The sequence below is a fragment of the Eucyclogobius newberryi genome, unplaced genomic scaffold (assembly GCF_026437365.1).
Source record: "Eucyclogobius newberryi isolate DKJ021-1_F unplaced genomic scaffold, fEucNew1.0.hap1 SCAF_16, whole genome shotgun sequence".
Lineage (NCBI taxonomy): Eukaryota > Metazoa > Chordata > Actinopteri > Gobiiformes > Gobiidae > Eucyclogobius > Eucyclogobius newberryi.
The window spans coordinates 20,626,636-20,641,990 of record NW_027315790.1 but is presented as its reverse complement, the minus strand read 5'-3'; the positions used below and the strand labels follow the sequence as shown (position 1 = coordinate 20,641,990).

The following is a 15,355-nucleotide window of genomic DNA, read 5'->3' as shown; positions in this document are numbered from 1 at the left end:
CATGAACCTAAGGGACCGGCCTCCTGCTGGTGCCAGAGTCAGGACTAAACGTGAACCTCAGGGACCGGCCTCCTGCTGGTGCCAGAGTCAGGACTAAACATGGCCCTCAGGGACCGGCCTCCTGCTGGTGCCAGAGTCAGGACTAAACATGGCCCTCAGGGACCGGCCTCCTGCTGGTGCCAGAGTCAGGACTAAACATGGCCCTCAGGGACCGGCCTCCTGCTGGTGCCAGAGTCAGGACTAAACATGGACCTCAGGGACCTACCTGCTGCTGGTGCCAGAGTCAGGACTAAACATGGCCCTCAGGGACCGGCCTCCTGCTGGTGCCAGAGTCAGGACTAAACATGGACCTCAGGGACCGACCTGCTGCTGGTGCCAGAGTCAGGACTAAACATGAACCTCAGGGACCGGCCTCCTGCTGGTGCCCGGCCTCCTGCTGGTGCCAGAGTCAGGACAAAACATGAACCTCAGGGACCGACCTGCTGCTGGTGCCAGAGTCAGGACTAAACGTGAACCTCAGGGGCCGACCTGCTGCTGGTGCCAGAGTCAGGACTAAACGTGAACCTCAGGGACCGGCCTCCTGCTGGTGCCAGAGTCAGGACTAAACGTGGACCTCAGGGACCGACCTGCTGCTGGTGCCAGAGTCAGGACTAAACGTGAACCTCAGGGACCGGCCTCCTGCTGGTGCCAGAGTTAGGACTAAACATGGACCTCAGGGACCGGCCTGCTGCTGGTGCCAGAGTCAGGACTAAACGTGAACCTAAGGGACCGGCCTCCTGCTGGTGCCAGAGTTAGGACTAAACATGGACCTCAGGGACCGGCCTGCTGCTGGTGCCAGAGTCAGGACTAAACATGAACCTCAGGGGCCGGCCTCCTGCTGGTGCCAGAGTCAGGACTAAACATGAACCTCAGGGACCGGCCTGCTGCTGGTGCCAGAGTCAGGACTAAACATGAACCTCAGGGACCGGCCTCCTGCTGGTGCCAGAGTCAGGACTAAACATGAACCTCAGGGACCGGCCTCCTGCTGGTGCCAGAGTCAGGACTAAACATGAACCTCAGGGACCGGCCTCCTGCTGGTGCCAGAGTCAGGACTAAACATGGCCCTCAGGGACCGGCCTCCTGCTGGTGCCAGAGTCAGGACTAAACATGAACCTAAGGGACCGGCCTCCTGCTGGTGCCAGAGTCATTGTGAGTTTCCACCATTCTCCCAATTAAATTCCACCCATTTTGAGTTTTGTTTGGTGTGTTCACAGGAGCTGTATTGGTGACTGTGAGTGATTTTGAGTCTGTTTGCCTTAACTATTATATTAGATTTCTATACAGAAAAGCCTTCTCTTTGTCCTGGGTCGTTTGATTCTCCCTGTACATAAAGTATTTGAGTAAAGTACTTGATGTATGTCTATTCAATACATGTTAGGTGAATTAATGCCTCTGAATTAATGATTGTGAGAGTAACTAGCTGCCTGGATTTCTGAATATAATCCATGATTTTGTAAAATAAAGATCTTTATTTCTTGGTGAAGTCTGCCATCTGCTGGTAGAACAGAGACACCACAACATACACACAGCCAATGAGAACGTTGTTTCATTGCTTTTACCACTTCTACAGATAAATAGGTAATTGATGTTTTTCTTTTACAGAATATAATTTAGATTCAAAGAAGACTAACATTTTTCACAGTAAACTTTATTGGACAATTTGACAGTCAGACAAACTGTGAAAACAAACAATAGAAATAATTGACAATGTGACATTGTCAATTATTTCTCCCATTAAAAATCATATTGCTGCATCACACACTTGAAGAGTTGCAAAAAGACACGTAAATTAAACTATCAACATCTTAAAAAGTCCAGAAATAAATTATCTATTCCCAAAGTCTGTTGGCCCGATGGCTTATCTTCTGAATACAAATAAAGAGAGCTTTTAAAGGAAAGTTGATACAATCTGAACTAAAACATGAACATAAACATGAAAATTAAACCTGCAAACGAAATAATTAACACAACTGAGGCATTTTAAATAACAAATAAAAACAAGTCTCGAACTCGGCTTTCTTCTAAAAACTAAACCACAGCATTTAACTAGAATAATGTTCCCAAGTGCGCACACAATTTTACTCACAGAAACCAACGAAATCAAGGCTAAGAGTAGCTCAAAAATACTATTCTTTGTACAAGGTGTGTAAGGCAGGGCACTGTTTCAATCAAGGATTATTTTTGACACTGAAAGTGAATGGCCACTTATTTATTAAATAGTTTTGCTTTTTTGATTGTCAAAGATAGTTTTTGTTTTGAAATCCCCCCACAAAGAAGTCACTATTGTCCATGGGTAAGAAAAGGGATCTAGTTTTAAAGCCAAGACAAAAACAAATTCATTTACTAGTTCTTGTGGCGCCCCCTGGTGGGGAAAAATATTAAAAGAAAAGAAGCGGCTATGATTTGGCAAAAATGTTTCCTTTGTGCATCAAATTTATGTTCAGTTTGTAATAAAACCATGGATGGATGAAGCCAATAAAACTGTCATGAACAAGATCATATTTTTTCAGAGGCACAAAACAAAACTGTAGTTCATTAAGAATTTAAGAGATAGAAGACTGTATTCGATGAAGTCTATAAAGTGATTCAAGTACCAAGAAACATAATCATACATCAAAACTTAGTGTAGCCCCAAGTTGGAACTGTTCGCAGAGTAAGTGATGTCTCTCAGGGGAGCACCACTTTGAAGTTGCATGTTAAATATATTAAGTCATTTTTTTCTTCTAAATGTTGTGTGCACATTGTCTGTAGGAACAGATTCACAATACTACACACAACCTGCTTCTTTCAGAACTTCAAACTTCAAACAATATTTCCTTTCTAATCAAAATATTTGAAGGAGCCAAAACATATCAACTTGTTTTAACAAAAACAAGCTAAACATTTGAAATTAAAATGAACGTTTCAAATGACTTTGTCCGTTTGCATATGTTGTGCATTATTATCAGGCCATTTTCAGGATCTGGCTCCTTTGGGGAAACAGCAGACATCTTTGTTGAGGACAAATCCAACAGTGACAAAACGGAGATTCATGTTCCTTTGTGAAAAGACCCTGAGGGCGCTGAATGACTGTTTACCTTCAAGAAACAGAGACAAAAATTAGATCATGTGAAGAATGCTGGGAATTTTTTATGTCTGGATGTATTTGCTTTGTAAGAAAAAATACAATTTACACAGTATAAACTACAATACAATATCTACAATAACTACAATTATTAAATATAATGTAATATATGTATTGTATCTCTCTTAAATACAAACATACAGCAACAGAATAGAGAATAATATTGTTTTTTAATTAAATGAAACAATAAACAGAACAAAAAAGAAAAAAGTGAACAAAAAAATAAATTTAAGGCATGTTGTTCAACTTATTTGTCCCATTTATGTCGAACTTTGCTAATTTAGTCAATTAATCAGTTTGTTGTGTTTTAGTCAACCAACATTTTTATCATTATAAAATGTATATGCCCAAACGCAGAAGGTGGCGGAATGACTGATTTGGGAGTGAATAAGGAGTTCATATGTGGGAGAGTTCCTGTGTATCTTTTGTAATTATCAACTAATATAAAACCAAAATTAATTTACAAACAAAAGCAGTTTAAAGTTCATTTTTCAACATACCTGCTTTGAACCTTCAGTTGAAGAGTGGATCTCATTTGCATAATGCTCATTCAGCTGCAACATTGCTGAAGAGAAAAAACAAAAACACATAATTTTAAATTCACATTTACATTCACACACGCAGTGCTTGTTTTATCAATATCTCAAGTCAAAGTGACATGTTCTTACCTTGTGGATCGAGCCGGGGGTCGACAAAGCCCCAGTGCTGGTACAGAGCAGCCAGATCATGTGGACTGTAGTTTTTTAAGAGGCTTAAAATATTTATATCCATTGGCATTTGTCCCGTTGATTCACCTTTTCCCTGAGCAAATAGGAGCGGGTCTAGATAGGCTTTGTTCCCATGTAAACCCCACAAGTTCAAGGCAGCCCACGGGTCCTGACCTTTGAGACCTGAGGTGGGGTCACATGGTGGTCTTTGGGAGAGGAGTCTATTTGAGTTTGAGGAAGTGCTACTGTGGTGGTTTCGGTCCAACATAAGACCCAAGCCCTCTTGTGGGAGGTTGCCTTTCACCCGATGGCTTCTGTGTTTCGGACTGGACTGGGCACTAGCCGTACTCTTACTTTGTCCGACAGCGGCTGAAGAAGTCGCCCCCTTATTGCCTTTAAGTGTCGAGGTCTTCTGGGGCGCCGCTCTCCCTGTCTCATCTACAGATCGTGAGTCCTTTGGAAGAGTACTCTTGGGTTTTGGGACAGTCGATTGGCTTTTGGGGCCTGAGTTCTTGCTGCTACTGTTACTGCTTGTGCTACTTCGGCCGCTGCTCCTGGCGGTAGATCGAGGAGCTTGCGTCCGCTGAGTTCGTGGGGGAAGTAAAGCAGGACAGTCTTTACCCTCGAGGAAAGGGGGAGGTCCTGTTCGTCTCCGGGGGGCCGAACCTGCTTTTAAACTCTTAAAGCTGATTGGACACGGAGCCCATTTTGGCGCCAAAGTGCTGCTGCCGTCCACTTTGTGCGCCACACGCTGGTGGATCCACAGTACTTCAGGGAAGTTGGACGTGTGGGAGCAGTACGGACACTGATTTTTGACCAGACCCTCTGATTTGACTGAGGTAACAGTGTTGCCCTTGACAACGGAAAGATCTAGGATGGTGCCTGGTTCTCCTTTGACCTCAGAAGAATTTTGCTTTTCAGTTTTGACATTCTGTGCCTCTGAAGAGCCCGGGACAGGAGTGTAGGTGTAAGGGTTCCAGTAGGATTGACTGAGCAGAGCGCTTCTCATCCTGAGGTAGTCCATATACCTGGGAAATGCACATAAAGTATACACAGTTTAGTGAGTAGTCCTAAAAGTACAAGAAAACAGTTAGAGATGGTCTGATATGCAGTAACCCAATATTTGTCCTGCTGCTGTGGTCAATAAGCAATATTTGACAATACTGATACTAAGATTTATAAATCCATAGCATGGACCACATTTTTGGTTAGGTTATGGTAAAGTTGACAAATTAACAAATTGTTCAATTTTTAGTCATCAGTCTGTAGTGTTTGTTTGTTTGTTTGTTTGTTTATTGTGAGTTTGATTGTTTTATATGGACCTGGAGTCTGTAATAAACAATTGTCCGGGGACAAACCGGGGAGGACACTTGGGCACGTAGAGATACTGCCAAATAGAGTTTTAAATACTAGGCCGATACCGATATCTAGGAAACCTCTACAATGTCACTGATACCAATATCTCAACCAGTACTCTATATTTCTCATCCGTACATATGGTTCCCGGCTGACCAAATTATCAATTTTTAGATAATAGATCATATGTCAATCACTTAAATTGCAAGCATTACTTGAATAGGAAGTACGCAGTAAAAGAAAACACAGTAGGACGAGGAAAGCTTCCTCACGTGGTCCACGTACCTGGAGGATTTGGATGAAGTCGTCATTTCAGTCTGCAGGACGTCCTGGTGTGTCTTGAGCAGGTGCGACCTGAGCAGTGAGGCGTCTACAGTGTGGAAATCACAGTGTTCACAGAAGATGACGGGCTTTGTATCTGAAAAAAACACAAACAATGCAAAATATTAACATTCTCAATTCAAATATTGATTACACTATAAATCTTAATACGAGGGAAACAACTTAAACCTAATATTAGATGATCTACTTGTGGCTTAGTGCTACTGATAAAATGTATAGTAAATGTATAAAAGTCTGGGATAACCTTTTTCCCAGTTTGTATTGCGGTTGCAAACATGCAGTTAATACCTCTGACAGTGTGTGTGCTCTGTGGCTTACCTTCCAGCTCTTGGCTTTTGCTGCTGGCTTTAGCTGAGCTGTTAGTGTCCTTGACTTTCTTGGCCTGCAGAGCTTCATAAAAAGCGTGTCCCAGTCCGTTCAGCAGGATGCGGTCCTGGCTGATCCTCTTGTCTACAGTTTTACTACTGCAGAGGTCTGTCTCAGTCTTCTTCTTTTTAACACGGGACGAGGGGTTGTCCGTCTGTTTCCTCTTTTTGCCTTGTTTTAGAGGAACATACTCTCCCTTCTCCATGTCATACACCACCTCAGCGTCCGCCAGGCTTTTGTCCCATCCCAGACCCTTGTCTGTAACGTCCACCAGACGCCCCCTTGTGGCCAGGTGCCAGGCTTGATAGCTACAAACTGGATCCAGCTCAACAATTCTTTTACCTTGACTTTTATCTTCTGTGTTCTCCTTTATCCCTGCAGAAGTTAGATTTAAGCTTTTCATTAACTGCTTTTTAGCACTGTCCATATCAGAGACCTCTCCATCTTCTTCTGGGAGACATAGTTTATGGTTATGAGTTTGATTCAACCAGTGCAACTTCTCATGCGCCTGTAATGTCTTTAAATCGGGGAAAAAGTTCCCGCAGCTGGCACAGAGCTCATACTGGCACTCATCGTTTATCAGCGACACCGGGTCCTGGGGCACTCCGTTTATCGTGGCCGGTAAGATGTCTTTACCGTTTTTCGTCTGGGCTTTGACTCTGTGGATGCGCATGTGGCTTTGGAGGAACCAGGCCTGACGAAAACGCCGTCCGCAAATCTTACAGCCGTGATCCTGAGCGCTGGGATGACTTTTCATGTGAGTCTTGAGTTGTAAAACCTGAAGGAACACCTGGCTACAAACGGTGCACGTCAACGCCCCTGAATCGTCTCCATCAACGTCCTGACTTTTCACCTTCTTAGCAGCAGCTTTCTTCTTCACCTTGCCGTTGACGTTATGCTTCTTGTCGGTGGTTTTGTCCATTTCAGGTGGAGGGGGCAACTCGGCAGCAATGTCCTTCATCTCCTGATCTCCGTCGCCCTCTTTGTCGATTGGGCTTTGGGTCAGCAGTCCCAGTTTATGGCTTCGCACATGTGCTTTTAGACTGCCCTTCTGTGCAGTCCGATGCTCACAATAAGGACATTTGTATGGCTTTTCCCGCGTGTGTCTCCTCATGTGCTGGGACAGAGAGCTGAGCAGGGGAAAGCTGCGGCCACACACTCCGCAGGTGTGACCGGACGACACGTCTTCCTCGGCCTGCGCTTTGATTTTGCCGGCGCATTTCTTAGTGTTGTCCACCTTCTCGTCCAGTGCCATATTTTTTGCCCAAACTATTATAAGTCCTCAAGGTATTAGCAATTTCTCACAGGAGGTTTCAAAGTGGTGGAGAAAGTCACAGCATTGGTGTCCATCGTGGTTTGTAGAGCTCTTGTTTACATGGTGACGGAAGCCTGAAAAACACAGAAAGAAAAATGTATTAAATGCGTGTGAAAATGTCTTTGTGGTTCAAGTCGAGCCCAAAACATGAAAGGAACATAAAATGAACCACAAAAAAATGCAGAAATCACCCTATGTGCTTCATATTCAAATTTGATATATAAAAAAAAAAAAAAAAAAAAAAATATTTTTTGACATATCTCCAGCCTCTGCTCTAAATAAATGAAGTTGAACTGACATTTAGGTCAAAAGGGGGTGCTTCTGTCACAGATTTAAGTAACACAACTGTTTAACTATGTATGTTCACCCTTATATCACTATAAACAACCAAATAAAACAAATAATTTGCAAATAATAAGCACTTGAATGAGTGACGGACTTACACTCCTAAAAACTACATTTAAATATCCATTCCATTTTATAGGTGTCATCTCCGACACCCCATGACAAACTCCAGCAGAAGGAACAGAACATTGTCCTCCTTTTGTCCGCATCACAAAGCACTCATTCTGTGTAACGCACAGATGTAGTGCCCATAGTGTTTCTGTCTGAGTCTCCACATGCATGTCCCGGGTTTCCTCTCCTAAATTGAGTGTGTGACATGAAGCATGAAGGCGTGTATTCATTCGCGGCTGATTGGGATGAGCCCTGAGGGGCAGGCCACTCTAATCCACAATCAATAATCCATTATGCACAAACTTAATTTAAAACACACATCTGTGTGTGCAGAATGTTGAAATATTGTGAATGTTGTTTTGAAGCTTTGAGGAAAACGTTCAGAATAAAAAATGCTGCAAAAAAGAAAAATGGAAAAAAACGTATGCTGTAAACTTCCAAATGAGGGTATAAAGGGATATTTCTGCTCTTTTCACACATTTCACACTGTTCTGTTACTTAAATGGCAACTAATACATATAAAGACATGTTTTGGTATTTTTCTGTTGGATAGACTTAGTTTTGTCTGAATATTGTTATTGAGACACAAACGATAGAAATATATGTTTGTCTCAGTATGGCCCGCCCCTATTTCAAAACAGATATATTTACATCGTTCATTATTTGCATCTGGACTGAAATATTGACAACCACGAGGCAAATTATCACCAGCTGACTGACTGCTCTGGGTGGATGGACTGAAACATTTTTAACCGCAACCTGGACGTCCCACAGAAGACCTCTTTTGTAGTGGAGTCCTCAGGCTAACTACTATATTAGTGTTTTAGTGGAAATAGTCTGCGGCATGAATCCAGCCGGGCAGTAAAGAGAAAACCTGCTATTGTATGCGTCGCACCAGAACTGTCACATCGGCTCACGTCTGCCCCTCCGCCCGCACTGGGGGGTCGACACGAGTTATTGTTGGGCCAAAGAGGTCCTGGACTCTCACGTCACTGTCTTCCAATACATGCCTGCACAAAAAGGCCGCACAAAAGACGACTCTTGTTTGTGCTGTCAGCACTCGAATGAGAGGCAAAACGAGGTGCGCCGCGCGCTCATGGAGAGTGGAAAGAGGTCGAGGCTGGTACGGAGTGTGTCGGACTAATTATCTGTGGGCGCATCTGCCTGCTCCGGGCGGTCGCGGGTGCTCATTCGCTCAACGCGGGGATAGGGGACTGGGATTGGGGAGGAGTTTCGGTGGTTTTCCCAACGTGGCAGGTGTTTCGTGGGCAGACGCCATCAGATTAGCGCACGGCCTATGTGGCACACTGTCTCCGAGAGGGGGGGAGGATGTGCAAGGGAAACTCGAGGGTGGCAATTATGGGGTTAAGGTTAAGGCGAACCTAATGAGTTAACACAATGGGGATGAAGTCAGAGAGCTGAGGGCAACAGATGGGAATAAACGGGCCGTCAGTGTGGAGCCTACAGTAAGAGCTTATGTCTGTGTCAAAGACCTGCTTAGAGTTTTTAAAGCTTAAACAACACAGATTGAATGTTTTAACTGGACCTTCTAATGTGTCAACCTATTTCATTTCCATTTTAACTCTGCGTTTGTTCCATTTCAGCATTCTGGTTTGTGTTTCTTCTGGTCAAAGATGTTCCAGATCATAGAGAATCCATACGATCCATTTCATCTTCGCCATTCCCGCTGCATCTTTTGTGCCTTCATCGTTGCACACTCATGGGGGATGAGAGGAGTAGTGCAGAGTGCCAAACATGTTGCTCTAGGGGCTTAACTCATTTCTTTTCGTAGGCCCTTTTCTCTGTCTTTTCTTTGGCAGATGAATAGGCATGTCCAGTCAGCTGTCCTGGCATTGATTCGTCCTGACGTCCCGACCAGCTCAGCACAAACTCACTTGCTGCTGCTGCTGCTGCTGCTGCTGCTGCTGCTGCTGCTGCTGCTGCTGCTGCTGCTGCTGCTGCTGCTGCTGCTGCTGCTGCTGCTGCTGCTGCTGCTGCTCCGAGCCTGTGTGTGCTCACCCGAAACAATCCAGTCTTATGTGTGTAACGTAATGTGTGCGCCAGGCTGCCAGCTGCACCAGGGAGAGGTGCAGGGGGCAACTTCCTGCTCGGGACTCCTCCAGGTTTGACCATGCAGCACAGGGCAAGACAAATAGCTTATATCGGTGACTTATACAGCAATGTGTGATGTATTTTATGTCAATAGTTATGCTGTAATTAAGGCTTTTCACCAACTAACTTGGAGATTTGTCTTTGGAAATGTTCAACAAATATTTTTGCTACTATTTTCATCCAAATAAATAGAATAGAACAGTCTGTTTTCTCTTGTAAAGGAGCAAACTATTTTTTTAGACACATTTGTACCCCCGTGCTGTTTTTCATTTTTGACAGCAATGTGCAAACTGCAATCAGGTAGACATGTGGTAATTAATAGAATGATTGGTCGCAAATGACAAAGACTGCAATCAGTTATGCTGCTGAGAACAAAATGTTAAATCAAACTGGCTAATAATCTTGACATATCTCTTCAAACCTGCAACAGTATTCTTACATTTCATACATTTCTGACTTTGCTCACGACGAAATCTGGATTTTCAAACCTAAATCGCAGCATATAACAATTATTTAGCTGTAAACTAAAGGGATGCCGTTATCGCTCGACAAATCACAACGTGCTATAATAATGTGCTTTTCACTGATAGCGTGGGCTGCATGTGCGCCCGGGTCTGTGTATGCTGCTGATGTCATCCGAATATTTCCAACTAGCAGTGGTGGGCCGGTCCTGTGCCAGAAGACCCCTGACTGGACGGAGCATGTGACCGTCCTTATGCTAGTGTTCAAGTCCATAGTCCCTAAGCCTCACCTCCCCATCCTCTGCACTCTGTGGCCAGTAATCCAATGTTTTTGTCAACCACAAATCAAACGACATCAAATAAAAGTTCAGAATAAGGATTACAGAGGTTTGTCTTCTTCTACTGCAGCTTAAAGACAAAAGCGGTCAGAATATGTGATTGTGGAAGGAGGATTTGGGGATATGAAATAAATATTTAACTGTTACTGAAGGCAAGTGGTCCCAATGGACACAGACTTTTGATAGGGACAGCGTCAACGGTCTCTTGGACATAACAACGTACCATTCACAGTAATGCTTTGGACAAATACAGCACGTGTCATCATCTTTTGACTGTTCCGATATCGCCACGGTAACAGAGTAGTCTTTTTCTTTCCTTTTCTATTCTATTCTCAGCACCAAACTATCCTTTGTGTTGTGTGCATCATTGTGTTTGTCCATTAATGATAGCTTCTCAGTTCAATTAGCATAGCATTTTTGTCTTTGCATTTCACATACATTATCATACTTTTGAAGACAATAACCTTTATGTTTCTAAGGCATGTAGACAATCCACAGCTGTTGCTAAAACAATGAGCATCATTCTTGGCTCTTAGTATTTACGTGTATTGCTCTAAAAGTAAAGTTGTGCAATTCCAAGCCCACATTAGTCCACCCAACGCAAAACAAACCACTTTTCAAACGTGCTTCTCTGCCGTTCATAGCCACAGTGATTTATAAACTGAAGATTAACCAGGCTAAATATACAAAAACGACTGCAGACAACCTTGTTACGTAACAGAGAGTCGTAAACATCCTTCTCTGCCTTTGCTCAACCTTCGGGCCAAGTCTTTTGTCACTAAACTGACATCTGCCTCTCTGCCTCCGCTCATCCTTCGCGCTAATGTAAAGACACACAAAATTACCCACAACCCCACTCTGCCCCGGTGTTCCTAGACCCACTTGATTGCAGCGCAAACGGTGAGATAGAGCGGCCCTAATGTACCTAAGAGACAACCATGAGCTCGACTGTCAAAAGCAGCGCGACGGTCTAACTTGTGCACAGCGGTTGCCCATCCCCCGTGTCCGGTTGTTGTTACACAACAAATACACCAGGATTACCATTCTGAGCTGCTCAATGAGTGGCCCTTTTATTACGGAAGTCTTTCAATGCAGCACATCGGATCAAGTACAGTAAACGATAGGGCGAGAGCTCGGAGCTGGAGTGAAGTTTGATATCGAAGGCAACAAGAGCCTCAGTCTGGAAGTAGGAGACTTAAAAGGAAAATACAACTAAGAAAGAAGGCAACTAACAAATATATCAGAGCACTCAGGGGCCTCTAACACTGTATTACTGGACAAAAGTCACGCAAATATTTACTTTTCTCATGGGATGTTAACAATGGAGCTCATATTATTCACTATTCACAAAAAAATCCCCCATGTGTGGACATTAAAGGCATATCTTATCTTATCTTATCTTATCTTATATTAACCTACTGCAGAGCTTCTCAAACTTTTTCTTGAGCGCACTCACGTTACTGCTCGGATAACTTTTCCCACAGCCGGTCCACAGGCGTCACACACAGACTGCTTTCTGCACAGAGCTAACTCGTACCTCTGTGTTCGTCTTCTTCTTTGGCGTTGTTACCGCCACCTACTGTAGTTTTACGTCTTTAGACTTTAGACTTTATTCTTTAGACTCCCGCCTGTAGTTGTTCTTTCACTTTTCCTTGAAGTTCTCGATCGGACTCGCGCCGCTGCTTATATCTTCAAAGCGCAGTGACATCATAAAGCGCAGTGACATCATAAAGCACAGTGACATCATAAAGCTGGAGCGCCCTCTACTGGACACTCTGCTAACTACAAGTGCATGGAAAGGTGTAATAAGCAAACGCAGAAATGACGGGGCCTTTTGTACAATTAGTTTTCATCGTAATTAGATTATTCATGAGAGTAAATGAGGCTATATTTACTGTCTATACGACTCCTGTGGCTGCCGCTACTCTCTTCTGATTCAGACGGTTCTCGATGCTTCCTCAACTCCGGTGTTTTATGGCGGTTGATATCCACGTGTTACATTACCGCCACCTACTGTAGCTGTACGTCGTCGCTATACCCTGTACCTCTGCTTTTATGTGTCATTGTCTTCAAAGGCCATGGGATCAAAGCGGAAAGGAATCAAATGCACACATTCTTTTCCCTTTATATCGTCAGAATGAGCGGTCAGTAGTCTGACAGGGGAGGGACAGAGGAGGGACATAGTGACAGAGGGACAGGGGAGGGACAGAGGGACAGGGGAGAGACGGAGGAGAGACGGAGGAGGGACAGAGGGACAGGGGAGAGACAGAGGAGAGACAGAGGAGGGACAGGGGAGAGACAGAGGAGGGACAGATAGAGGAGGGACAGGGGAGAGACAGGGGAGGTACAGAGGAGGGATAGAGAAGGGACAGTGGAGGGACAGGTGAGGGACAGGTGGGGGACAGAGGAGGGACAGACAGAGGAGGGACAGGGGAGAGACAGGGGAGGGACAGGGGAGGGACAAAGCCGTGACTCGTTCTAAACCCAGGGCAGACGTGTGAGAGGGGCACAGAGGCAGACGTGTGTGAGGGGCACAGAGGCAGACGTGTGTGAGGGGCACAGAGGCAGACGTGTGTGAGGGGCACAGAGGCAGACGAGTGTGAGGGGCACAGAGGCAGACGTGTGTGTGAGGGGCACAGAGGCAGACGTGTGTGAGGGGCACAGAGGCAGACGAGTGTGAGGGGCACAGAGGCAGACGAGTGTGTGAGGGGCACAGAGGCAGACGTGTGTGAGGGGCACAGAGGCAGACGAGTGTGAGGGGCACAGAGGCAGACGAGTGTGTGAGGGGCACAGAGGCAGACGTGTGTGAGGGGCACAGAGGCAGACGTGTGTGAGGGGCACAGAGGCAGACGTGTGCGAGGGGCACAGAGGCAGACGTGAGAGAGGGGCACAGAGGCAGACGTGTGCGAGGGGCACAGAGGCAGACGTGTGCGAGGGGCACAGAGGCAGACGTGAGAGAGGGGCACAGAGGCAGACGTGTGCGAGGGGCACAGAGGCAGACGTGTGTGAGGGGCACAGAGGCAGACGTGAGAGAGGGGCACAGAGGCAGACGTGTGTGAGGGGCACAGAGGCAGACGTGTGAGAGGGGCACAGAGGCAGACGTGTGTGTGAGGGGCACAGAGGCAGACGTGTGTGAGGGGCACAGAGGCAGACGTGTGTGAGGGGCACAGAGGCAGACGTGTGAGAGGGGCCCGGAGGCAGACGTGTGTGAGGGGCACAGAGGCAGACGTGTGTGAGGGGCACAGAGGAAGACGTGTGTGAGGGGCACAGAGGCAGACGTGTGCGAGGGGCACAGAGGCAGACGTGTGCGAGGGGCACAGAGGCAGACGTGTGTGAGGGGCACAGAGGGAGGCTGACCCACTCCTCCTCTGCTCTCTTGTATTTAGAGATTAACCACGTGTTGGCACTGAGCGTGTTTCTGTTGCTTAAAACGCGTCTGTCACGCGTAATGTGCACATTTGTCCAAATGTCTGGCGCCCCCCTTAGCACGGCTCTGCGCCCCCCAAACGGGCCCCATTTGGAGATGACCTACTGGATTAATAGGATTATTGTCATTGTGAAAACCTTAGTCATAAAACAAGTACATTAAAATCATATTGTTACATAACATTGTAATCTGGCTCAATGTCTCGATGTGACACTTTCAACTGTTATGGCAAAACACAATGACTTAAGTGTCATTTATTTGTTGCATTGTTTGGCGCTGAGGATTGACAATGGACGTGCTCTCTATCAATGTGGATTGGCTAGTATGGAGACACTGGAGTATAATCTGCTGGCATTAACTTGCTCTCTAAAAAAAGCACTCTCCACAGGGATTAGATTATCATGGCAAGGTCAGCTCTGTGGCCGTCACTATCTTTGTGTCAGTGCTGCTGTTGGTCATCAGTGTATTTACAGTTGTGCTCTCACCTGAACCACTCCAGCACTTGTGACGGAGGCGGCAGTCACAGTGTGGTCACGGTTGGAGCTAAATTGTCTAGACGTAGACTTGGTTTGGTCCTTTTAAGTCCTGGTCTAGCCCAGGTTTAATGAAGTCCCAATTTGAGTGTGAACGCAACCTAGGAAATTGATTGAAGGCTGAGGAAGGCTTATTATTATTACAGGTGTTTTATTTGAAGAATAATTCACTATTTCTATATAATATGGCATTTACAGCTGTCATTAATGATTATTTTAGTAGTCGACTAATCAAACAATGATTTTTATTGTACATTGAGTCCTTTTAAATACGTTTTAACCAAATAAGAAATAATAATATTTACAAATAAAGTGTTTTATTGAGAAAAATCTGAAATAGTTAGACATTTTGATTCAATAAAGTCACTGTTTTTGTATAAAAGCACTTTAGTGTTTTAGAGTCTGTATAGTCCAGAAAATGGTGGCAGCCCTAATGGCCTTATTTTAATGTTAAGAAATATACCTTGGTTAGTGGATTACCTACACATGAGACAAAAACTGCTAATGAATTGCTGTTAGTTATTAACAGTACTTGATTTGATTAAAGGGTTTTGTCATTTGCATATATATCGCTGGTGTGAATGGTGGTAAAGAAGATCCAAAATAAGACTGCCTTGCCTGAAAATCTTATGCCTGACACAGTGTTTTGATACGTGAGGGGTTTAATTTGTACGGCAGCATCTGTTCCGACACCTTCGCCGTCAAATCCCTCAAGTGCAGCCTTCACTCGAACTCATTCTTGTGCAGGTTCTTTCCTGTGCCGATCAATGCTCTCCGAT

The 15,355-nt window shown here is 44.9% G+C and overlaps 1 protein-coding gene across 1 annotated transcript; it reads right to left on the bottom strand.

Annotated features, from left to right (window-relative positions):
• Positions 1 to 2,757: 2,757 nt before the first annotated feature.
• Positions 2,758 to 7,320, bottom strand: LOC140362327 (zinc finger protein 516-like). The gene is made up of 5 exons (XM_072448440.1): positions 5,857 to 7,320; positions 5,512 to 5,644; positions 3,832 to 4,898; positions 3,664 to 3,728; positions 2,758 to 3,116 (listed from the first exon to the last, which is right to left on the bottom strand). The coding sequence occupies exons 1-5, from the start codon at positions 7,187 to 7,189 to the stop codon at positions 3,069 to 3,071; spliced, it is 2,646 nt and encodes an 881-aa protein (XP_072304541.1). The 5' UTR covers positions 7,190 to 7,320; the 3' UTR covers positions 2,758 to 3,068.
• Positions 7,321 to 15,355: the final 8,035 nt, after the last annotated feature.

Bases quoted from the DNA above. Each gene is read 5' to 3' on its own strand.
- LOC140362327 (XM_072448440.1), bottom strand. From the start codon at position 7,189: ATGGCACTGGACGAGAAGGTGGACAACACTAAGAAATGCGCCGGCAAA. The intron at 5,645-5,856 runs GTATTAACTGCA...TGTTTTTTTCAG, and splicing joins GAGCACACACACTGTCAGAG to ATACAAAGCCCGTCATCTTC. The intron at 4,899-5,511 runs GTACGTGGACCA...TGCATTTCCCAG, and splicing joins ACTTCATCCAAATCCTCCAG to GTATATGGACTACCTCAGGA.